This window comes from Pipistrellus hanaki (genome assembly GCF_964339955.1).
Source record: "Pipistrellus hanaki genome assembly, chromosome: 15".
Classification (NCBI taxonomy): domain Eukaryota; kingdom Metazoa; phylum Chordata; class Mammalia; order Chiroptera; family Vespertilionidae; genus Pipistrellus; species Pipistrellus hanaki.
Window position 1 is genome coordinate 49,688,730 of NC_140517.1, and position 25,332 is coordinate 49,714,061.

The window sequence follows — 25,332 nt, forward strand, 5'->3', positions numbered from 1 at the left end:
TTCATTACCTGCCCCCTGCACAGCAGGGACAGGAGGGTCCAGGTGAGAGGTGGACTCTGAGTCTCGCCTGGATACCTCTCTATCCTGCAGGCCCTGATGGCTCTTGGGAAGGTCAGGCTGGGCTGGGGGCTCTGCCTTCCTGAGCTCTGTGAGACCCTTAAGTCACCTCATCTCCCCATAGCCTCTGAGCAGGATGGTACCAGGGCTGAGCAGACAGGAACCCAACACTCAGAGTAAAGAAGGGACTGTCCAGCCTCACAGCAGGAGCAGCAGAGCCAGGAGCTGACCTAGGACTGATCCACCCTGTTCCCTCCTCTGAGCTGAGACTGAACTGAGGGGGGGTGTAGAGGGTCGCCCCCTAGAAGGCACATGGACATCCTTTAAATTGTTAGCTGAGCCCACATGAAATCTAAGCTGTGGAAAAGAATTCTCTGATTTCACACCTGGAGACACTGACACCCAGACAGGTAGGGTGGGCCCAAGTCAGCAAATTAGAGGGGCCTGACCCCCTGCATGACTCAGCCACTGTCTCCCATGGAAGCACCCACCACCTTCCAACAAAGCCCCTCACACACTGTGGATGAGAGAGACCGATCCTCATAGCCTCCTGGGATGAGGATGGGGCAGTAGGGTGGAGGCTGTTATCTCCCCACATGAGCCCAGCTCCTCCCCAGCCTGCACCCCCACATCTCCTTCTGCCATGACCACCCATCATCTGCCTCAGACCCAGGGACTCACTGCTCTCCCGTGACACCCGCCCGTCCTTGAGGATCTGGGTCACTAGATCCCCTGACAGACTCTCAGGACTTGCTGGATGAGCTGTGCTCTGTTTGAGCAGAGCTCCCCAGGACTCACCAGCTATGGAGGTGGGCCCTGTGGGTGGAGGGATGGTGCCTCCAGAGGGTTCTGGAAGTGAGCACAGGAAGAGAGTGAGGGGCTTGGGCTCACCCCGGACAGACACCCTCTTACATCTGTGGGGTGGCCTCTGAGACTTCCCACTGCTTCAGTATCCAGGTGAGGGGAAAGGGGATGGACGGGGTTGAAGGCCTCTAAGAAAAGGATCTCCTGGGGGCGGCCATCCCGAGAGACCCTCACCCTGCTTTCAGCCCATATTCCTTCTGGGGACTGGACCCTGAACTAACAGCTCAGCAGACAGGTTCAGGAGCCCTCACCTGAGACCAGGAGCTCCAGGGGCTCACTGGAGACTGACAGCAGGTAGGGAGAGGAGCTGCGTGAACTGTAGCACCTGTAGGTGCCCCCATGGGCTGAGGTCACAGGACTCATGGAGAACTCTGCCTGGAACTGCTGAGCTTGGTGGTCTGATCTCAGACGCAGGGGGGGATCGGTGGACCCCTCCTTAGACAGAAGGAAAGTGTCCCTCGGGCTCTGTGACTGACACAGCAGGGTCACATTCTCTCCTGAGGCCACACTGGGGCCTGGCTGCACTGAGAGGGAGGGTCTGTCAGACAGCCATCCTAGAGAGAGAGAGGGAGGCAGAGTGAGGGCTGCCTGTCCACCTTATTCTGGCCTGAGAGTCACCAGGCCTCTCTCTGAGAACCCCCTTTCCATCTGTCTCTGTTTCTCTGTGTTGTCCCCTCTCTCTTCCGACCCTCCTTCCCCCTCTGTCTCTGTCTCCTGCCCTGCGCCCTGCACTTTCATTCTGGCCTGACCACCTGAGACCCCCAGCAGGGCCTGAGCAGAGTCTGAGTCCCTGATTGCGCCCACTGGCTCCTCACCTGCCACCAGGATGTCCAGAGGGTCACTGGGGGCCGACCACTCAGAGGAGAGCTTGTATCCACCATAGCATCTGTACCGGCCCCCGTGGGAGCTGCTCACAGTGCCCAGGCGGAAGTGGGTCTGAGAGAGCCAAACCTGGGGCTGCAGAATAAGGCTCTGGAGGAGGTCCGGTCTCACCTCTTTGTGCAGAGCGAATCTATCATAGCTGGCATCAGAGTAACACTGGAGGATCAGGCTCTGTCCATAGCCCATGATGGGGCCCAGCTGGGTCAGGAGGGAGGGCTTCCCAAATTCACCTGGGGAGGCCAGACATGAATGACAGGTGCTACTCTTCCCATAAACCCCTTCTCATGTCTTGGCCTCCCGATCTCACTGTCTCTGTCTGTGTCTCTAGCCAAGGGGCCCCTGGGCTCCCCTCACAGCACAAAGTCAGTAACCTGGTTGATAACTCAGTCCTTGAATGACACAAGAACGGGACTCACCTGGGACCAGCAGCTCCAGGGCATCGCTGGGATGTGAGCACACGTAGGGCATGTCCCTGTAACAGTTATAGCATCTGAACACCTACCTGTGGCTGGGGATCACAGGGCCCACAGGGAACAGGGCCAGGAACTGCCCATTGGGCAGCTGCTGTGAGTCTAGAGCCCAGGAGAGTCTGTGCTCCTTTTCCTTAGTCAGAAGGAACCTTCCAAACCCCTGCCATGAGCGACACTGGAGGGTCATGTTCTGTCCTGAGGTCACGACAGGGCTGGGCAGCACTGAGAGGCTGGGTTTGCTGAAGAATCCTAGGAGAGGAGGAGGCAGCATGTTAAATGGGGCTCTCACCTCCCTCATGTCCCCCAGGGCTGGGCTGTGATAGGGAGACACCCTGGGAGCAGACCCCCTTCTGAGGGCAGAGCCTGAGGCTGGGACCCCTGAGTGTCCTCTCACCTGTCACCACCAGCTCCAGGGGGTCACTGGGCTCTGACCAGCCAGTGGGGTTGCAATAGTAACAGAGATATATCCCTGCATCCTGCCCTGTCATGTGTGTGATGGAGAACTTGGCCTTGTTCCCGGGTTCCAGTGGCTTCTGTTTGTATCGAGGTGCTATCTTTGTCCCTTGATTCAGACGGTACTCCTTAGCCCCTGGGGAACCCTGACACCAGAGGGTCACGGGCTTCCCGCTGGGCATCACAGAGTCTGGCTCAGCCCAGAGGGTGGGTTTGGGGAGTGGCCCTAAAAGGAAGCCAGAGGCTGCTTTACAAATCCCTTCCCTCTCCCCCTCATTCCCCAGCTCAGCCCAAGACCCTCTAATTTTACCACCTCACCCCAGCACCTCTGTGCTCCCTCCTGAGCCCCAGGGATGAAGGAAGAGGAGGGACATGGAGCCTGGGGAAGACTCACCTGCCTGCACACAGGTCCTCTGGTGCAGACTCAGCCCTGGAAGAGAGTCCCTGTGAGAGATTTGCACCCGGACCTCTGAGCTGATTCCCTTCCTATCAGGCCCCATCCACTGGAGCTGCCTGATCCTGGGGAGTAAGACGGGCAGCAGCCTTTCCTATTCCCCTCCCTCTGTCCACAACTGACCCAGGCAGAGAAGAGTGGAGAAGATGGAATTCATGGCGTCTGCTCTGAGGTCTCCTGCTCTGCAGATGGAGGAGGTCTGGGCCTGAAGGACAGACAAACACAGGATGTGGTGGGTCAGGAACTGCTGAGGCCTTCTGGGTTTTCACAGCTGGAGACCCACAGCCAGGGGAGGGCCCAGCCCTGGGCCTGGCTCTGCATCTCCCCAGGAGGAGGGCTCTGGGGGAGACAGCTTCTCAGGTTTCACCTGTTCCTCAGGTCTCCTGTGTCTGCTGGTCTGACTCCTGCTCAGAGAGGACAGGACCCACATTCTGGTCCTGACTCAGGCCCTGACAGCCTGGCTCTGAACAACCCAATGGGACACCCGGCCACAGCTCTTGAGGGAGCTCATTTATGAAAGACTCCGCTGAACTGTATCCCAGTGGCCTCAGCATTCCCTCCCTTTCCCTGGTTCAAGGGTCCTGGTAGGTGCCCATCCCTGCCAAGCCTTCTTGTTTTCTGCCTTTTTAATGCTCATGATTCAGTGGAGGTATTGGTACTACCTTGTGCTTTGATGTACATTTATTTCTTCAATGATTTATATAGCTCAACACTTTAAAATTTTTTCTTTTTTTTTTTTTTTAATCCTCACCCCAGGATATTTTACTTCTGAAAGAGATTGAAAGGTATAGAGAAAGGTAGAGAGACAGAGAAAATAGAGAGAGAAACATCGATGTCTGAGAGGTATTAATTGGTTGCATCCCAAATGAGAGTTGAGGAGCAAACCTGCAACCAAGGCACAAGCCCTTGACCAGGAAACAAACCTGTGACCCTTAGGTGTTTAGGCTGATGCTCTAACCATTGAGAACACCAGCCAAGGCCAGCTCATCACCTGTACATACTGTCACTGCACATTGGCATGTCAGTATCAGTTGCTTGGTAAAGGTGTTTGCTTGCTTTTCTCTGCTGCCACATTACAGATCTGCAATATTTCTTAAGTGATCTGAGTGCCAGTCCGTGATCTCATGTTGTCATCACAATTACCTCTTCCCTATCTCCCTAGTGTCGATGGGGAACAGAAGTTCTTCATGTTAGTGATTCCACTGTGTCCATTTCCACCTAAGTTCATGTTATGGTGTCCACTTGAAGTAAAAAAAAGTCTCTCCCACAAGTTAATAAGATAGTTTTGGTAAAAGAAATACTAAATTGTTTATTTTTCATGTTTGGATCTGTCACCCATCTGGCATTTCTTATTGCAAATGCTGTGAGGCAGGTGAGATGTTCACCATGTCCCAGAGACTCGTCCACTGGCCCAGCACCACGTGATGGAAAGACCCTGACCTCCTCACTGAACCATCCAGGTGACTCCACACGCAGGTTCTGACCTGGAGTCTTCCTTCTGCTCCTTTGGATGAGGTGTCTCTGTTTTTCAATCTCTCAAACTTCTATAATCTCCATCAGCACTGAATGGCTGGTTTCATTTCCTTCATCTCTCATCTCTCACCATCTTTGAGGGGAAGGCGTTGGTATTGCTGAGAAGTCAAGGGAGGAAGTGGCTGGCTCAAGTGTCCTCCAACCACTCAGCTGGTAGCGCCACAGCTGACACTGAATGTACCTGTGTGTGTCACTACCTGAGAATAGAACTCCCAGGAATGTTGTTCTTCTCTGAATCCTGAAGAGTCTCCAGAGCTTGAAGGAGAAAGTGACACCGGGCCTCACAGGTGCTCTGAAGGGGCAGAAATGACTAGGATGATTGCCCCCCAGGACATGGAGAGATCCTGCTACTTACAGAGACAGGGAGTCAGGTGGAACCTGTGTGAGATGTAGGACATGAGTCTCAAGGCCAGGAGAAGGTGCTGAACTCCCTGTGGTAGCAGATGCATCTGCACAGCTCCAGGTTCCTCCCTCCCCACCCCTGGGCTCACTGTCCTTAGGGCCCCTTCGTGCCCCCCATCACCAAGGCAGGTAGGGAGGTCACCTTCACACCCCCAAGGAAGCGGTCACATCCACCACCTTCCTGAGCTCTGATCTCTACACCTTCACTCCCCTTTCCAGTTCACCCTCCACATCGGCCCTTGGCCCTCCCTTTCAGAAGCTATTTATGCCTAAAACCCTTCCATGGTCCTCACTGTCTTCAGCGTGAGTCCAGTCTCTTCCTTCTGAACTCAAGGCTGAACATTGTCATCAGATGTGACACTCCCACCTCAGCTCTCACACCTGTTTCCCTCAGACAGATGGGTATAGCTGCCATGAAAACACACACACACACACACACACACACACACACACACACACACGTACACTCATACACACACACACATAGGTACACACACACACTCACGCACAAGCATTTTCTTGAGTTTGATGTGTAATACCCTGTTTCCCCGAAAATAAGACGGTGTCTTATTTAATTTTTGCTCCCAAAGATGCGCTAGGTCTTATCTTCAGGGGATGTCTTATTTTTCCATGAAGAAGAATATGGTACTCATTTATTGTTAAATGAAAATAAAGGAAATTTATTACCTGTATACGTTATGGTAGTATGGCAGTTGTCAACACAAACCAGACAAACTGTGAATCCTACAGTATCAATAATTTACTCATTTATTCAATGACAATCATGTTATCATCTTCTTGAACATCATCATAACAATCCAATTCCTGAATTTCCTGGTGAATTTCTTGTGACTCCATTTCTCTCAGAATCAGTGGACCAAATCTCTCATTTAGCCTAGAGAGGCCTTATTTTCAAGGGGATGACTTATATTTCACTCAGAAGGAAACCTGTAAGTAGGTCTTATTTTCGGAGGATGTCTTATTTTCGGAGAAACACGGTAGATACATTATCATTTAATCTAAAACATTCATTTCTGTTTGGGTTCACACATTGATTAATGGGAAGTCTGTTGCTTTATTACTTAAATGTAGGGAATAAACGCATGTGGTTTCAGTGTAGAAGGTTTGGAGAGGAGGCAGCTCTGTTCAGATGGGTTCAGGGGCCACATGAGGGGGCACAATGTGGTCCTAAGCTGAAGTGGGGAGGGGAAGAGGTTCACTGGGATGAGTTTGGTTGAAGGAGGATTTGGCCTCACTGGGACTGGAGAGTGTAGCTCAGCCTGATCCTCAGCAGCATGGACTGCAGGGTGGAGAGCCTGGATGAGGCTGGAGTCATGGGGGGACTGTGGATAGGCTTTGTGCAGGAAATGGTGGGTGACAGGGATGTTTGGGGCCATGAGAATGAAACACCTTAGCCCACAGTGAGACCAGAGGAAGCTGATATGGTCACACCGACGAGCTGTCCTGGGTCTTCACCTGAGCTTGTCTGTGGGAAGAACTGGGTCACAGAAAGGAGAACTGGGAGGCAGAACCATGGGATTGTTTCACCGTGTGAGGGGAGAAAGGAAAGAATGGAGGGCTCTCCAGCTCTCCTCCTCGGCTGCCTGTAGGAGCCAATGGGGCTGTGTCAACTTTGCTGACCCCAAGAAGAGCAGGAGGCCTGGGGGATGTCACAACACTGTCAATTACCCACAGAGGCAACCAGCACCTGGAGGTCTGGGTGTGTGCTGCTGCTTCTCTCTATCATTTTCTCTCTCTGACTTTTTGGTTTCTGTGAGCAGAGTCCTGGCTCTCCATCCGTCTCCATCAAAACTTCAGAGTCCTTTCTGCCTCCTCACTGTCTCTTGTCCCTAGACTGTACCTCTTTGTCTAATGCTGTTTATTCCATCTCTATGGTTTTGGTAGAAGAGCATGTTGGAGACAATTCCCAGGTTGTAATCAAAGACCTGGGGATACATTTATTAAACTTCTCTTTTAACTCTGAACTCTTCTCCTCTTCCTCTTTGCCTACTGGGAAAAGTTGTTATTAAGATTAGCAGTACCTGAGACATGAAGAGCCTCAATCTAGTGTCATTTTCTTTCTTTTTTTTCAAATATATTTTTATTGATTTCAGAGAGGAAGGAAGAGGGACAGATAGAAATATCAATGATGAGAGAAAATCATTGATCAGGCACCTCCTGCTAGCTCCTCACAGGGGATGGAGCCCACAACCCAGGCATGTGCCCTGACCTGAAATCCAACCATGACCTCCTGGTTCATGCTGTCCGGTCAGCTGGTGTCATTTTATGACCTGATGAAGGCATTTTTATGAGAAACATGTGGTGGGAGGGCTGTGTAGAAGCCACATGTGTATCTCCTAATCCTACAAGGTAAATCGGAAGCTGTAGTGCATGCTTGGTTGAAAGGCAGATGAGCACAGACAAAAGGATGCAGGGATGGTGGGCCTCATCCTAGATCCTAAACTCAGCCCAAGTCAGGAGTGAAGGTGGACATTTCATCAGCGGGCTGGTCCCTAAGCACTGAGGCACTTAGGGCACCGCTGATCTGGTGAGAGTCTTGCTCCCATAAAACTCCAAGGACACAAGTAGGGCAACCTCCAAGGTATAGGGAGTTACAGGGAACCATGCGTGTTTCATTTACATTTATTTTTATTAAAACAACAGTCACATAATATACAATTAAGCTTTTAAAATATAGAATTCACTAGAATGCAGTAAATACACAATGTCTCAATTACTATGTCTATCTAGTTTCAAGAAGTTTTTATAACCCACCTCCAAAAAACACAAAACAGTCTGTCTCCCATCTGACCTCCTGGTCAACCACTGACAAACCCATCAGATTTCTGTTTCTATGGGTTTTATTCTCCTGGACATTTCACATAAATGGAATCACACAAAACATGCTTCCACTTTGTGTCTGGTTTCTGTCACTGAGCTGCATTATTATGACATTTGCCCATAATGTACTAGGTATCTGTCCTTTGTTCTTTTTGGTTTAAAAAAATCCCAGGGTTGTGAAGATCCCTCATTTTGTTGGGACACATGTGACCCAGCATGAAGGGGACTATAGATGTGAATCCAAACCAGCCATGTGAGACAGACCCTCATGTCACAGGGTGACAACAGAAGCACAGTGGAGGAGAGTCAGGAAGATATGGAAGGAGGAAGAGCACCCCAGGTGGATGGAGGAGAACATGGTGCACATTTTCCTGGACCCAAACCTCACCTACCACATCAACCCCCCTGGATGTTCTCAACAGACAGTTTCCTCAACTATGGTCCTGACTTTCCTTCAGCACTTCCTGGGATCCTCAGATGGGTTCCAAGGCTCCCCCACTCTGAATTGTGGGTTATTTCCTCTTTGTTCACATCGAGGGTCTTCATGGGAGTTTTTCCAGCCTCATAGAAGCACCCCAATGAGGACCACCAGGATCAAGCCAGCCACGCCCATCCGGATGAGATTCTCCACTGTGTAGTCTTGGGGATGGAAAAGTAAGAATTGTGGGTAAGGAAGTCTCAGAGGTCAGGGAAGTCCCAAGCCTCCAGAGTTCTAGTGACTTCCCTGGACTCCCACCTCCCTTGATATTAGTGTCCCTCTGAGAACTCGGGGAGTTTGTTTCCCTCACCTTGGCTCCACACCCAGAAAGGGAAGATGTGCTGAATTTGAGCCAAGGTATGCAGCCTTCTGGAGATTGTTTTCCGTGACCAAATCCGGAACCCACTTGGGGAGACATTGGTGAATTTGGGCCTGGGGGCAGGAACCCAGGGAGTTTGTATCCTAATACCAGACCCTGCACCAAGTAGGGAGGCTGCACTGAATTTGAACCTGAACGTGAGAACTCAGGGAGGTTGTTCCCCAAGACTAGACCCCGTGCACACATAAGGCAGCAGCACTGAATTTGAGTCTGTGTACATGGACACGGGGAGTTTATTTCTCACAGTGCACATCTGCGAGACCAGACCTCAGACCCACACTGAGTGGCAGTGCCACCGACTTTGATTCAGGGCAAGCGCACACAGAGGCTGTTTTCCGCAGGGCAAAAGTTGACCTTCTGCCAACAGTGCGACCCTGTCTCCCAAACATATTGGGGCCCTGAATCTCCACACAAGAGGCAGCAATGAGCAACAGTGACTAGACTCTGTTTCTCATTGCATGTCCTGGGATCCATGATTCCTAGTACATTCACACCAAGAGCCATCAACTCCAATTCTTGGTGCATGTGAACACAGGGAACTTGATTCTCTGTGTGAGATAGCACCAAGCAACAGATACTGTGATATTTGATTCTCGGCACGGACACAGGGAGCATCTGACTCCTGACATGCACTAGGGGACTTTGATTTTTGGCACACCTCAACAGGTTCTCTGTGATACAGGCAGGGCCCCAGATTCTAGGTGCATACACGAGGCCACACTGAACTCCTGGGACTCTGAACTGGGGCGAGCGTGGCTCCCACCATCCCATAGCAGCCACACCTCATGGTGTCAGAGCTCTTCAGTGACATTTGGGGGTGAAAAACTCCCACTGCACATGGTTCAGGCCCCCACAACTCAATATTTGAACCCTATGGTGATAGTCAGAATGGGAAGACAACAAAACAATCCCCAGAGGAAAGAAAAAGAGGAAATGCCAAGAAAAAAAATCAGTGAAATGGAAGCATGCATCATGACAGAAAAATAATTCAGAGTAATGGTCATACAGTTCATACACCAGATGGATGAGAAAATCAACAACCTATGCAAAAATCAAGAAGAAATGAAAAATGATATAGCTACAATCAAAACGCCATGGAAGGCCCAGACCGGTTTGGCTCAATGGGTAGAGCGTTGGCCTGCGGACTGAAAGGTCCCAGGTTCGATTCCGGGCAAGGGCATGTACCTTGGTTGTGGGCACATTCCCAGTATGGGGTGTGCAAGAGGCAACTGATCGATGATTTTCTCTCATCGATGTTTCTAACTCTCTATCCCTCTCTCTTCCTCTCTGTGAAAAAATCAATAAAATATCTTAAAAAAAAAAAAAAAAAAAAAAAAAAAAAAAAAAAAACCACCATGGAAGGCTTCAACAGTAGGCTGGAAGAAGTAGAAGACCAAATTAGTGAATTAGAAGATAAAGTATAAAAACAAGCCCAATCTGAACAGCAACTAGAGAAAAAAATTAAAAAGCAGGAGGAGAGCGTAAGAGAGCTTTGGGACAATGCAAAATGAAATAAAATACATATGATAGGGCTGCCAGAAGGACAAGATGAGCAGCAAGGATTATAAAATTTATTTGGAGAAATAATAACAGAAAACTTCCCTGATATGGAGAAGAAAAAAGTTACACAAGTACAAAGAGTCCCAAGCAAGATGAATCGCATAAGACCCACACCAAGACATGCAACAATTACAATGGCAAATGTTAAGGACAAAGAGGGAATCTTAAAGCCTGCAAGAGAGAGACAGAGAGTTACCTACAAAGAATCCCCCATCAGATTATCAGATGATTTCTCAACAGAAACACATCAAGATAGAATGGAATGAAAGGAGGTATACAATGTGATGCAAAGCAAAGGTCTGAATCCAAGAATACTCTATCCAGCAAGACTATCAATCATAACTAAAGGGGAAATCGGGAACTATCTAACACTACAACTTAATAAATTACAAAGTGAAGAACAAGAAAAGCCCAGGATAAGTAGGAGGAAGGCAATAATAAAGATCAGAACTAAATGAGGTGGAGAAAAACAAAACAAAAGATCAATAAAACAAAGAGCTGGTTCTTTGCAAGATTGATGAACCTCTAGACACTCACCAAGAAGCAAAGAGAGAAGACCAAATAAACAAAATCAGAAATGATAGAGGTGAAATAACAACAGACCCCACAGAAATACAAAAGATTGTTAAAAAATACTATGAACAACTCTATTCCAACAAGCTAGACAACCTAGAGGAAATGGACATATTCCTAGAAAAATACAACCTTCCAAAACTCAATCAGGAAGAATCTAAAATTATCAATAGGCTGATAACTATGAAAGAAATTGAAGCAGTCATCAAAAGCCTTCCAGCAAACAAAAGGCCCCATAACATCATGTCTTGGGAGCTTCCCTGTGAGGCCCTCTCCCAGGAGGTGAGGGCCAGAAAAGACAGAAAATCTAAGCTCTGAACAAGGATTCTCTGCTTTAAAGTTAGAGACACTAAGACCCAGGCAGGGTAAGGGTGGGCCCAAGTCAGGAACTCCATTGGGGCCCAAAATCCTGTGTGGCTGAGCCCCTATCCCAGTGGAGGCTCCCACCACCTCCTTCATTTCCCCCTCTGGGTGCCTGACTCCATGGTGGGTCCTGCGGATAAGGATGTGGGGTGAGAGGAGAAGCTGAATTCTCCCCAACTGAGTACATTTGCCCCTCCCAAGGAAGGGCCACAATGTCCCCCTCAGCCCTGACCACCCTACCACCTCCCTTCATCTGGCAGCCTAGCAGTCTCAGGAGCCTGGTGGTTCCTGGTATCACTGCCTAACTCCCAGCTCCCCACCCCACACCCAAGCCGTCCTTGAGTATCTGGGGAGATTCGATGCCCTCACAGACTCTCAGGACTTCCTGGGTGATCCATGCTCCTTAGGAGCCCAGCTCTCAGTGATGTACGAGCTGTGGACATGGGCCCTGTGTGTGGGGGGGGGGAGCTGTAGGGGGTGTCCCACAGGGCCCTGAAAAGGACAGGAACATGGCAAGGAGTGGGTGCTGACCCTGAAGTGGGAACTGCCATCAGACTCCTCCTACATCTGTGCTGTGGCCCCTGAGTCCCTCCCACTGCCCAGCTGACCCCTTCTGGATCCAAGTGAGGAAAAGGCTGTGGAAAGAGGTAGGTGTCTCTATTGGACAGATTTACTCTGGGTGACCATCCCTAGAGCCCCTCGCTCTCCTTTCAGCCCATCATTCTTCAGGGGAAGGGACGCTGAGCTGACAGCTCAGCAGACAGGGTCAGGGGCCCTCACCTGAGACCAGGAGCTCCAGGGGCTCACTGGGGTGTGACAGCAGGAAGGGGGAGGAGGTGCGTGAGCTGTAGCACCTGTAGGTGCCCCCGTGGGATGAGGTCACAGGACTCATGGAGAACTCTGCCTGGTACTGCTGAGCTCGGTGCTCTGATCTCAGACGCAGGGGGGGATCAGCTACCCCCTCCTTGGACAGAAGGAAAGTGTCCCTCGGGCTTCGTGATTGACACAGCAGGGTCACGGTCTCTCCTGAGGCCACCCTGGGACCTGGCTGCACCAAGAGGGAGGGTCTGTCATGAAGCCATCCTAGACAGAGAGAGGTAGGAAGAGTGAGGGCTGCCTGTCTACCTTATTCTAGCTTGAGAGTCAACATGCCTCTCTCTCTGAGAACCCTCCTCTCTGTCTGTCTCTGTTCCTCTGAGTCTCCCACTCTTACCTCCCACAAATCGCCTCTCTCTGTCTCTCCCCCTCCCTGGGGCCTGCACTTTCATTCTGGCCTCATCCCACCAGAGATTCCCAACAGGGCCTGTGCAGAGTCTGGATTCCTGACTGAACCCACTGGCTCCTCACCTGCCAGCAAGATGTCCAGAGGGTCACTGGGGGCCGACCACTCAGAGGAGAGGTTGTATCCACCGTAGCATCTGTACCGGCCACCGTGGGAGTTGCTCACAATGCCCAGGGGAAAGTGGGCCTGAGAGAGCCCAGCCTGGGGCTGCAGAACAAGGCTCTGGCGTAGATCCCGTCCCCCCTCCTTGTGCAGAGCGAATCTGTCATAGCCGACATCAGAGCGACACTGGAGGGTCAGGTTCTGTCCAGAGGCCACGATGGGGCCCTGCTGGCTCAGGAGAGAGGGCTTCCCAGACTCACCTGGGGAGACCAGACACGAATGACCTGGGCTACTCCTCCCATAAACCCCTTCTCCTGTCCTGGCCCCCAGGTCTCACTGTCTCTTTCTGTGTCTCTGGCCCAGGAGCTCCTGTGCTCCCCTCATCCTCTCACATGGGGTTCCCTTCCCAGAGAAGATTCCAATGTGTCTGGTGCCTCAATCCAAGGATGGAAGTAGAATGGGACTGACTCACCTGCGACCAGCAGTTCCAGGGCATTACTGGGATGTGAGCACACGTGAGATCTGTTCTTGTAGCAGCCATAGCATCTGAACATCCACCTGTGGCTGGGGGTCACAGGACCCACAGAAAACAGGGCCTGTGATAGCCCACTGGGCTGTAGCTGTGAGTCCAGAGACCAGGAGATCCTGTGATCTCCTTCCTTAGTCAGAAGGAACCTGTCAAATCCCCACCCTGAGAGACACTGGAGGGTCACGTTCCCTCCTGAGGTCACCACAGGGCTGGGCAGGACTGAGAGGCTGGGTTTGCTGTAGAATCCTAGGAGAGGAGGAGGCAGCGTGTTAAGCGGGTATCACACCTCCCCCGTGTGTCCCCGGGCTGGGCTGTGAGAGGGAGACACCCTGAGAACAGACCCCCTACCTGAAGGCAGAGCCTGATGCTGGGACCTCCTCTCACCTGTCACCACCAGCTCCAGGGGGTCACTGGGCTCTGACCAGCCACTAGGGCTATTATAGTAAAAGGTGTGTCTCCCTGCATCCTGCCCTGTCATGTGTGTGATGGTGAACTTGCCCTTGGCTGTGGACTTCCTTTGAGTCCATGTGTTCCCAAGCACACATTTTCCTTCCTTATAGGGATCAAACTTCTTGGCCTCCCTGGTCCCCTGACACCAGAGGGTCACAGGGCAACCTTCAGGAATCACAAAGCCGGGCTCAGCCCAGGGGATGGGTTTGGGGAGGGGCCCTGGAAGGAAACTAGAGGCTGCATTACAAAGACCTTCCCCACCCTCCTCTGTGCTCCCCTACTGAGCCCCAGCGGTGAAGGAAGAGGAGGGACATGGATCCTGGGGAGAACTCACCTGCCTGAACAAGGATGATCTGGCACATACTCAGCCCTGGAAGAGAGTCCCTGTGAGAGATTTGTACCCGGACCTCTCAGCTGATTCTCCTCCCATCAGGCCCGTCCACTCGTGCTGCCTGAGCCTGAGGTTCCCCATGAACAAAGGGGTGCCACCCCCTCCTGCTGCTCCTTCCCATGTCCATAACTGACCGAGGCAGAGAAGAGTGCAGAGGAGGGACATCATGGCATCTTATCTGGCGGCCCCTGCTCTGCAAATGGAGGAGACTCAGGGCCGAAAAAACAGATGCACAGGATGTGGTGGGTCAGAAGCTGCTGCAGCCCTTCCGTGTCCCTGAGCTGTGCACCCACTACCTGTGGACTCTCCCGCCCTGGGCCTGGCTCTGAGTTTCCCCAAACTAAGGGCTCAGGTAGAGAGAAGGCTCTCGGGGGTCAGGTGCTTGATCCCTCCCGGCGCCGCAGGAATCTTATCCTTGGTTCCCAGAGACTTTACACATTTGGTCTGGCCTTTGGATTCTGTGACGACAACTTTGAGTGGACTTTGCAAGGACAGATTGGTGCTGTTCATCCATCAAAAGACAGTCTCAACTCCCACTGGATGTTTTTATAGCAAAGGTGTCAGTCGTTATTCCTCAGTTGTTCACATGGAGCTCATAAATGGAACTGCCAATGGACCCAGCAGACCCCACTTGTGGGAACACATCCCCAGAACCCGAAACACCAGTCTGAAAGAGCTTATCCTCCCCTGTGTTCATAGCAGTGGTATTTACAATAGCTAAGGCCTGGAATCAGTCCAAGTGCCCATCAAGTGATGTGTGGATAAAATAGCTATGGTACATTTTCACCAGGGAATACTACACAGCTGTGAAGAAGAAGAAAAAGGAAATATTACAATTTGAAACATTATGGAGGGACCTGGATATTATTATGCTAAGTGAAATAAGCCCATTAGAGAAAGACAAATATCCCATGATACCACTTATATGTGGAATCTAATGAACAAAGTAACTCAATCAAAAAAATAAGTCCAGAGGCATGCTGCATGGAAGAAATGGACAGATCTCAGAGAAGGGAGGGGGCAGAAAAAGATTAATCAAAGAACTTACCTGCATAGCTCAAAGACATAGATATTTGTTAGTGTGCAAAAGGCCTGCAGTGGGATGTGTGCTGTGTGAAGGGGGGCATATATGCAGAGATGAAGATAATCTATAATCATGTCAATAAGAATACAAAAGATATAGTATTATCTTGAAGGGGAAGCTATCTATGTATATATATATATATATATATATATATAAAAGCCTAAGTGACCAAACAACCAGTTGACCGGTCACTATGACAAACACTGACCCCCAAGGGGTAGATGCTAAATGCAGAAACTGGCTCCTGGTTGTCAGTGCACTCCCAGAGTGGGAGCACCATTTAGCTGTGCCAGACTCACTGCTGGCGAGCACAGCTGTGGGGGTGCGAGCCTCACCCACCTCCATGGTAGCACTACTGAGCAGTGGCAGGTGCAGTGGGCTGTTGGGATGAGTGGGGGTGGCGTGGTGCCTGGCCTGGGCTTGGGCTCCTCCTCAGCCTCCTGCCACTTCACACACTACTACATCCCTTAGGGGATGTCAGACTGCCGGTTTCGGTCCAATCCCTCAGCCTGGGCTGCCAGAGGGTGCAGGCCAGGCTGAGGGACCCAATCAGTACACGAATCAGTGCACAGCCTCAAGTATAAAAAGAAAATGAGAATGCACATGGCCACATTATGGAAGACATACCAAGACAGGAGGAGAAATGGATTTACAGAGTGACAGATGACAGAGGGGAGGTGGGTGGGGGGACTTGATGAAGAATGGGAATCGATTCACTAAAGAACATATATGCACAGTGCATGGACACAGACAACAGTGAGGTGAGGGCCAAGGGAGGTGAAATGGGGGGGGGGGGGAGGTGGAGGTGGGCAAACAGAAGAAATGGGGGACATCTGTAACAGCGTCAACAATAAAAATTAAATACATTTCACGATGTTTAGATTCCACATTTCAGTGATTTTATATGAAACCTGTCCTACTCTGACTTCCTCACTTTACTTTGCATACAAACCCCCGGTCCATCCCTGCTGCGGCAAAAGGTAGGACTTCCATCATTTTCCACAGCCCAATAGTACTCCATCGTGTAAATGTGCCACAGCTTTTTCATTCACTCATCTACCGATGGGCACGTGTGCTGCTTCCACCTCTTGGCTTTTGTAAATGATGCTACAGTGAACGTAGGAGATGCATATCAGGTATATTCTTTCCAATGAGCATTTCAGGTTTCTTTGATTCTATCCCCAGAAGTGGAATCACTGGGTCAAATGGCAGTTCCATGTTTTTCTTTTCTGAGGAACCTCCCTACGGCTTTCCACAGTGGCTGCACCCAGCTGCATTCCCAGCAGCGGTGCACGAGGGCTTCCTCTTCTCTATATCCAGCACTTGCATTTCCTGATGATTAATGACTTTGTGGATATACAGCGGAGTGAGGGCAGGCTCTGCAAAATGGTGCTAGGAAAATTGGACATGCACATGCAGAAGAAGAAAGAGAAGGAAGAGAAGGAGGAGGAGGAAAAGGAAGAAGGAGACAGAGGAGGAGGAGGAGGAGGAGGAGGAGGAGGAGGAGGAGGAGGAGGAGACGGAGGAGGAGGAAGAGGAGGAGGAGGAAGAGGAGAAGGAGGAGGAGGAGGAAGAGGAGGAGGAGGAGGTTGAGGAGGGGGAGGAGGAGAATGAGGAGAAAATCTACCACCCACTTAGACCATACACAAGAGTACACACAAAATGAATAAAAGACTTCAATGTTGGTCACAAAGGAACAAACTTCCCAGGAGAGAGACACTTCTTGTGTTGTCACCTTAGAAGCAGGCGAGGAGCAGAAATTCACAAACACTAAGTCCATATTCAGCTCCTGTGGACCTGCACTTCCTGAGGCTGAGGCCTTGGGGACCAGGGAGCTTCTAAAGAAAGAGAGGCAGGGCCAGAGCCCTGCTGATAAGGTCACAAGGATGTGGGGGCAGGGTCCTCACACCACACATACACACTGTTCACAAGGTGTTAGCCTCACAGGAAGGCAGCAACCTGCTTCTCAATCTAAAAATAGCAGGTGCTGAAGATCTTACTGGAAACATATTTCCCAACAGCCTACATGTATTTTTTTTTTTATTGAAATGTTTGCTAACTGGGGTGACATCCGTTCATAAAATTATACAGGTTTCAGGTATAGGATTCTACACCAGGTCATCTGTATAAAGTACTGTGAGCTTATCACCCTAAGTCCAGTCTATTTATCCAGTTTTTACTTCCCCCAAGCTCCGCCCTTCCCTCTGGCAGTCACCACAGTATTGTCTGTGTTCCTGAGACTTTCTTTTATTTCTCTGCTTAATCCAGTCTCCATTCTCCCCAACCCCCTCTCCTCTGACAGCTGACAGTCTGTTCTCTGTATACACGAGACTCTCTCCACTATGTTTTATTTTGTTTATTAGATTCCAAATATGAGTGAAATCATTGGGAACTTGCCTTTCTCTGATGGGCTTATTTCGCTTGACATAATGCTCTCTGGGACCATCCATGCTGTCACAAAAGGTAAGAGTTCCTTCTTTATTTCACAGCTGCATATTCTTCCACTGTGTGAATGTACCACAGCTTTCCTCTGCTGGTGGGCCCTTGGGCTGTTTCCAGATCTTGGCTTTTGTAAATAATGCTGCTGTGATCACAGAGGGGCATAGATTTCTGTGGATTTATTGATGATAAGCCATTCTGAAAGGTGTGTGGTTTCCATTTGCCTCTCTCTGATGACTACTGATGTTGAGCATCTGTCCATATGTCTACTGGCCATGGGTGTGTCCTTCTTGGAGAGGTGTCTATTTAGGTCCTCTGCCCATTTTTTAACTGAATTGTTAGGGTTTTTTGGTGTTGAGCTTTATAAGTTCCTTATAAATGTTGGACAATAAGCTCTTATCAGATGTATTGGCAAATAGTTCCCCATTTGGTGGACTGTCTTTTCAACATGTTGATGGTTCCTTTGCTGTGCAAAACCTATCATTTCCTATACCATGCCAATACAGCCAAGGGTTCTGTGAGTCTGAGGAAGGTCAGTGAGGAATTAAAGAAAAAACATATAAAGAGAACATAGCTGGGGCTCAGTAGACCTCCCGTGCCCGGATGAGGCCACAGAGAAGGATCCAGCCAGGAAGCTGGGGCTTTATTTTGTAGTCAGAGGGAAACAAGGCAGTGGTCAACATAGTCACTTGTTTGGGCAACACCTGCTGCACCTCCCACAGCCCATTAGCTACCCAGGAAGGATCTATGGAGCAGCCATAAGGTCAGGCTTAACTATGCTAAGAGGGCTCTGCCCTCTAAGCTAGGACCTGTTTGTGGCTCTGACACACACAGGTCAATCCAAGGTTTAACTCTAGAGCCGCGCCCTACAATTTCCTCCTTACACCTCCATTTAAATTTTTTTTATTGTTTAATCATTTTTAATTGACCATTTTTATTAAAGCATACTTGACATACAATATCATATTAGTTTCCAGTGTACAGCATGGGTAGGATATTTAGTATTGACTATCTGCCCTTCCCCTTCTTACCCATCCTTCCTTCCCTCCCTTCCCCCACCATCAGTTAGTTAGTTATTTCTATGGGTATGCTTTTGTTCCCTTTGCTTTGAGGATGTGAAAAATCCCAGAGATAAGTGACATCTTTTCTTGTCTGAATCCTTTCACTCAGCGTAATACACTCTAGGTCCGTCCATGTTGCCCCAAATGGCAGGATTTCATTCTCTTTGTGCCTGATCTATATTCCATTGTGCATACATGCCACATCTTTATCATCTGGTTGTCTATGGATCTAAGGATTCAATGCAATGTTTGTTTTTTCCCCTAAGTTCTTCACATGATAGATTAGTCCATTGATTTATTAAGGTTCTTAATTTTATTATTTCATGGGTTTGATGTGTCACATTTACATTACCATTTCAGTTAAAACTTTCACTTCTTTTTGTTCACACTTTGGTTATTGAGAAGTCTGTTTTCCAAAATTGATTTCCAAATGTAGAGATATTGGCTTAACTCTACATTTCCAAATGTAGAGATATTCAGTATAGAATGAAGTGATTCCCCCAAAGTCCCAGGGGCACCTCCGGTCTCCACGGTGGATGAGGCACTAGCTGAGTGTCCAGGGGGGGCAGCTTTCCTGCCCTCTGGGGTCCCTGCATTCCCCCTCCCTAGAGTGTCTGGGTCTGAGTCTCTCCTGAGCTAGTGGATGGCTAGAGCAGCATACACACAGGGTTCTTCTGGGGGCTCCTCGGATGGGGAGGATGGGGGTGCACTTGTCTGCCTTCTAAGAGCCAAGAGGTTCAGCTGGGCATAGGTCACATCCTGGGAGTCATCAGGTGCAGCAGCCTGGAACAGGGGGGGGAGAGAGAGGGATGAAAAGTGGTTGGGTTCTGAGAAGTCTCATGGCCTAGGAAGGAGGGGACCCACCTGACTATCCATCTGTCTGTCCTCTTCTGCTTGTCTGTCCTTTGGGTCCAAAACTGCCCCTGATAGAGAAGAAGGAGAGGTGGTCATTACCTGCCTGAGTCTTGATGTTGAGCAGTTCACCTGGGCATTCAGATTTCAACCAGCCTGTTCTGCTGGAGAGAGACAATGAGACAGAACAGCATCTCCTGAATCATTTCACTCAGCATAATACTGTCTAGGTCCATCCATGTGGTCCCAAATGGCAGCATTTCATCCTCTTTATGCCTGATGTATATTCCATAGTGCATGCACTCCACATCTTTATCATCTAGTTATCTATGGATCTAAAGATTCAATGCAATGGGTTCTTTCCCCCTAAATTTCACTGTTGAAATATTCCTGTCACTTATCCTCATGTTGCCAGATCCAGCAATAACTTTAAAAAATCATCCACCATGACCAAGAAGGACTTTTTCTGGAGATGCAAGGATGGTTCAATATTCGCAAATCAATAAATGTGATACACCACTTCAACACAATGAAGGATAAAAATCACATGGTCTAATCAATAGATTGGGGAAAAGCATTTCTGAGAATGTTGCATATTCATGAGACTGGAAAGGATGAAAGATGACCTTACATCTGTGCATTTGTGCTAATGAAAAGGGTATTCTTCCTAGGTTTTCTGATTTGAGATTCTGAAAAAATCTTTTTCTCAGCTGACTTTCCCCAACTATTTATTTTTCCTGTGCAGGTGCTCTGTGATCCCCACTGTTTGACCCAGGTCACCCCGTTCTCTACTCACCTGAGGTCCTGCCTTTGTTCTGACACCAGTGTTGGAGGAGGAGGAAGAGGAAGAGGGAGAGCAGCGGGACCATGGCCACCAAGACCCCTATCCAGTACCATTTGGGACCTAGGACATTACTGAGTCAATGATGCCCTTTAATGATCACATATTGTATGGGAGGCACGTACTGGGGTCTGTCATTTATCTCCTCTCACCACACAGTCATGCACCAGGAATTGCTGACACCACCACCCACTTCATTGAGGCTCAGAGAGGTTAACCATGTGCCCCTGGTCACCAGCCTGGATGGGGCAGGACTGGGACTGAAATGAGACTCCTGGTATGAGGACCGGGGGTTCCTTGTGCTGGCCTCAAGCGCCCTCCCCCCCAGGGGGACACCAGCTTCGTGCCCTGGGCTGGGCCTGTCCACGTCTCATCTGGAGCTGAGGGTCCTTCTTCATTACCTGCCCCCTGCACAGCAGGGACAGGAGGGTCCAGGTGAGAGGTGGACTCTGAGTCTCGCCTGGATACCTCTCCATCCTGCAGGCCCTGATGCCTCTTGGGAAGGTCAGGCTGGGCTGGGGGCTCTGCCTTCCTGAGCTCTGTGAAGCCCTTAAGTCACCTCATCTCCCCGTAGCCTCTGAGCAGGATGGGACCAGGGCTGAGCAGACAGGAACCCAACACTCAGAGGAAAGAAGGGACTGTCCAGCCTCACAGCAGGAGCAGCAGAGTCAGGAGCTGACCCAGGACTGATCCACCCTGTTCCCTCCTCTGAGCTGAGACTGAACTGAGGGGGAGTGTAGAGGGTCACCTGAGAAGGCACATGGACATCCTTTAAATTATCAGCTGAGCCCACAGGAAATCTAAGCTGTGGAAAAGGATTCTCTTATTTCACACCTGGAGACACTGACGCCCAGACATGAAGGGCAGGCCCAAGACAGCAAATTAGAGGGGCCTGACCCCCTGCATGACTCAACCACTGTCTCCCATGGAGGCACCCACCACCTTCCCACAGAGCCCTTCACACACCGTGGATGAGAGAGACCGATCCTCATAGCCTCCTGGGATGAGGATGGGGCAGTAGTGGGGTGGCTGTCATCTCCCCACATGAGCCCAGCTCCTCCCCAGCCTGCACCCCCACATCTCCTTCTGCCATGACCACCCATCATCAGACCCAGGGACTCACTGCCTTCCCATGACACCCGCCCGTCCTTGAGGATCTGGGTCACTCGATCCCCTGACAGACTCTCAGGACTTGCTGGATGAGCTGTGCTCTGTTTGAGCAGAGCTCCCCAGGACTCACCAGCTGTGGAGGTGGGCCCAGTGGGTGGAGAACTGGTGCCTCCACAGGGTTCTGGGAGTGAGCACAGGAAGAGAGTGAGGGGCTTGGGCTCACCTCGGACAGACACCCTCTTACATCTGTGGGGTGGCCTCTGAGACCTCCCACTGCTACAGGATCCAGGTGAGGGGAAAGGGGATGGACGGGGTTGAAGGCCTCTAAGAAAAGGATCTCCTGGGGGCGGCCATCCCGAGAGACCCTCACCCTGCTTTCAGCCCATATTCCTTCTGGGGACTGGACCCTGAACTAACAGCTCAGAAGACAGGTTCAGGAGCCCTCACCTGAGACCAGGAGCTCCAGGGGCTCACTGGAGACTGACAGCAGGTAGGGAGAGGAGCTGCATGAACTGTAGCACCTGTAGGTGCCCCCATGGGCTGAGGTCACAGGACTCATGGAGAACTCTGCCTGGAACTGCTGAGCTTGGTGCTTTGATCTCAGACGCAGGGGGGGATCGGCGGACCCCTCCTTAGACAGAAGGAAAGTGTCCCTCGGGCTCCGTGACTGACACAGCAGGGTCACGTTCTCTCCTGAGGCCACCCTGGGGCCAGGATGCACTGAGAGGGAGGGTCTGTCAGACAGGTGTCCTAGTCAGAGAGAGGAAGGGAGAGTGAGGGCTGCCTGTCCATCTTGTTCTGGCCTGAGAGTCAGCAGGCTTCTCTCTCTGAGGAACCCCCTTTCCATCTGTCTCTGTTTTTCTGTGTCTTCCCCTCTCCCCTCTGACCCTCCTTACCCCTCTGTCTCTGTCTCCCTCCCTGCGCCCTGCACTTTCATTCTGGCCTCACCACCTGAGACCCCCAGCAGGGCCTGTGCAGAGTCTGGGCACCTGATTGAGCCCACTGGCTCCTCACCTGCCACCAGGATGTCCAGGGGGTCACTGGGGGCCGACCACTCAGAGGAGAGCTTGTATCCACCGTAGCATCTGAACCGGCCCACGTGGGAGCTTCTCACAGTGCCCAGGTGGAAGTGGGCCTGAGAGAGCCCAGTCTGGGGCTGCAGGACAAGGCTCTGGGGGAGGTCCCGTCTCCCCTCTTTGAGCAGAGCAAATCTGTCATAGCCGGCATGAGAGCGACATTGGAGGGTCAGGTTCTGTCCACAGGCCACGATGGAGCCCTGCTGGTTCAGGAGGGAGGGCTTCCCAGACACACCTGGGGAGACCATACGTGAATGACAGGTGCTACTCCTCCCATAAACCCCTTGTCATGTCCTGGCCTCCAGGTCTCACTGACTCTCTCTGTGTTTCTAGCCCAGGGGCCCCTGGGCTCCCCTCACAGCAAAAAGTCAATAACCTGGTTGATAACTCAGTCCTTGAATGACGCAAGAATGGGACTCACCTGGGACCAGCAGCTCTAGGTCATCGCTGGGATATGAGCACACGTGGGGTCTGTCCCTGTAGCAGCCATAGCATCTGAACACCCACCTGTGGCTAGGGGTCACAGGGCCCACAGAGAACCGGGCCAGGGACTGCCCACTAGGCACCTGCTGCAAGTCTAGAGCCCAGGAGAGTCTGTGATCTTTTTCCTTAGTCAGAAGGAACCTGCCAAACCCCTGCCCTGAGTGACACTGGAGGGTCATGTTCTGTCCTGAGGTCACAACAGGGCTGGGCAGGGCTGAGAGGCTGGGTTTGCTGAAGAATCCTAGGAGAGGAGGAGGCAGCATGTTAAATGGGGCTCTCACCTCCCTCATGTCCCCCAGGGCTGGGCTGTGATAGGGAGACACCCTGGGAGCAGACCCCCTTCTGAGGGCAGAGCCTGAGGCTGGGACCTCTGAGTGTCCTCTCACCTGTCACCACCAGCTCCAGGGGGTCACTGGGTTCTGACCAGCCAGTGGGGTTGCAATAATAACAGAGATATATCCCTGCATCCTGCCCTGTCATGTGTGTGATGGAGAACTTGGCCTTGTTCCCAGGTTCCAGTGGCTTCTGTTTGTATCGAGGTGCTATGTTTGTCCCTTGATTCAGACGGTACTCCTTAGCCCCTGGGGAACCCTGACACCAGAGGGTCACGGGCTTCCCGCTGGGCATCACAGAGTCTGGCTCAGCCCAGAGGGTGGGTTTGGGGAGTGGCCCTAAAAGGAAGCCAGAGGCTGCTTTACAAATCCCTTCCCTCTCCCCCTCATTCCCCAGCTCAGCCCAAGACCCTCTAATTTTACCACCTCACCCCAGCACCTCTGTGCTCCCTCCTGAGCCCCAGGGATGAAGGAAGAGGAGGGACATGGAGCCTGGGGAGGACTCACCTGCCTGCACACGGGTCCTCTGGTGCAGACTCAGCCCTGGAAGAGAGTCCCTGTGAGAGATTTGCACCCGGACGTCTGAGCTGATTCCCTTCCCATCAGGCCCCATCCACTGGAGCTGCCTGAGCCTGGGGAATAAGACTGGCAGCCACCTTTCCTACTCCTCCTCCCCATGTCCACAACTGACCGAGGCAGAGAAGAGCGGAGAGGATGGATGCCATGGCGTCTGCTCTGAGGTCTCCTGCTCTGCAGATGGAGGTCTGGGCCTGAAGGACAGACAAACACAGGATGTGGTAGGTCAGGAACTGCTGAGGCCTTTTTCACAGCTGGAGACCCACAGCCAGGGGAGGGCCCTGCCCTGGGCCTGGCTCTGCATCTCTCCAGGAGGAGGGCTCTGGGGGAGACAGCTTCTCAGGTTTCACCTGTTCCTCAGGTCTCCTGTGTCTGCTGGTCTGACTCCTGCTCAGAGAGCACAGGACTCACATTCTGGTCCCGACTCAGCCCCTGAGTGTATGGCTCTGAAAAACCCAGTGGGGACACCCGGCCACAGCTCTTGAGGGAGCTCATCTATGAAAGACTCCGCTGAACTGTATCCCAGTGGCCTCAGCATTCCCCCCTTTCCCTGGTTCAAGGGTCCTAGTAGGTTCTCATCCCTGCCAAGCCTTCGTGTTTTCTGCCTTTTTAATGCTCATGATTCAGTGGAGGTATTGGTACTACCCTGTGCTTTGATGTACATTTATTTCTTCAATGATTTATATAGCTCAACACTTTAAAAATTTTTCTTTTTTTTTTTTTTAATCCTCACCCCAGGATATTTTACTTCTGAAAGAGATTGAAAGGTATAGAGAAAGGTAGAGAGACAGAGAAAATAGAGAGAGAAACACCGATGTCTGAGAGGCATTAATTGGTTGCACCCCAAATGAGAGTTGAGGAGCAAACCTGCAACCAAGGCACAAGCCCTTGACCAGGAAACAAACCTGTGACCCTTAGGTGTTTAGGCTGATGCTCTAACCATTGAGAACACCAGCCAAGGCCAGCTCATCACCTGTACACACTGTCACTGCACATTGGCATGTCAGTATCAGTTGCTTGGTAAAGGTATTTGCTTGCTTTTCTCTGCTGCCACATTACATATCTGCAATATTTCTTAAGTGATCTGAGTGCCAGTCCGTGATCTCATGTTGTCATCACAATTACCTCTTCCCTATCTCCCTAGTGTCAATGGGGAACAGAAGTTCTTCATGTTAGTGATTCCACTGTGTCCATTTCCACCTAAGTTCATGTTATGGTGTCCACTTGAAGTAAAAAAAAAAGTCTCTCCCACAAGTTAATAAGATAGTTTTGGTAAAAGAAATACTAAATTGTTTATTTTTCATGTTTGGATCTGTCACCCACCTGGCATTGCTTATTGCAAATGCTGTGAGGCAGATGAGATGTTCACCATGTCCCAGAGACTCGTCCACTGGCCCAGCACCACGTGATGGAAA

General features: G+C 50.8%; 2 protein-coding genes across 2 annotated transcripts in view; both read right to left on the reverse strand.

Moving 5' to 3' along the window:
- LOC311633924 (paired immunoglobulin-like receptor B) overlaps positions 1-25,332 on the reverse strand; it is a gene marked incomplete at its 3' end in the record, with an annotated part of 38,483 nt that overhangs the window by 1,439 nt on the left and 11,712 nt on the right. Inside the window, exons 5-15 of the mRNA XM_084906931.1 lie at positions 13,166-13,468; positions 12,657-12,953; positions 12,090-12,392; positions 8,531-8,595; positions 3,304-3,385; positions 2,668-2,862; positions 2,306-2,522; positions 2,220-2,245; positions 1,737-2,033; positions 1,173-1,475; positions 856-906 (exon numbers count right to left, since the gene is read on the reverse strand). Of these exons, the coding sequence (XP_084763057.1) occupies positions 856-906; positions 1,173-1,475; positions 1,737-2,033; positions 2,220-2,245; positions 2,306-2,522; positions 2,668-2,862; positions 3,304-3,385; positions 8,531-8,595; positions 12,090-12,392; positions 12,657-12,953; positions 13,166-13,468 (2,139 nt within the window). The remainder of the gene's footprint in view (positions 1-855; positions 907-1,172; positions 1,476-1,736; positions 2,034-2,219; positions 2,246-2,305; positions 2,523-2,667; positions 2,863-3,303; positions 3,386-8,530; positions 8,596-12,089; positions 12,393-12,656; positions 12,954-13,165; positions 13,469-25,332) is intronic.
- On the reverse strand, positions 19,154-23,954 carry LOC311633823 (leukocyte immunoglobulin-like receptor subfamily B member 3; the record flags this gene model as incomplete). The annotated part of the gene is made up of 9 exons (XM_084906844.1): positions 19,154-19,430; positions 19,512-19,605; positions 20,742-20,748; positions 21,581-21,631; positions 21,898-22,200; positions 22,465-22,761; positions 22,948-23,223; positions 23,396-23,680; positions 23,849-23,954. 9 exons carry the CDS (start codon positions 23,952-23,954, stop codon positions 19,284-19,286), a joined length of 1,566 nt encoding a protein of 521 aa, XP_084762970.1. The 3' UTR covers positions 19,154-19,283.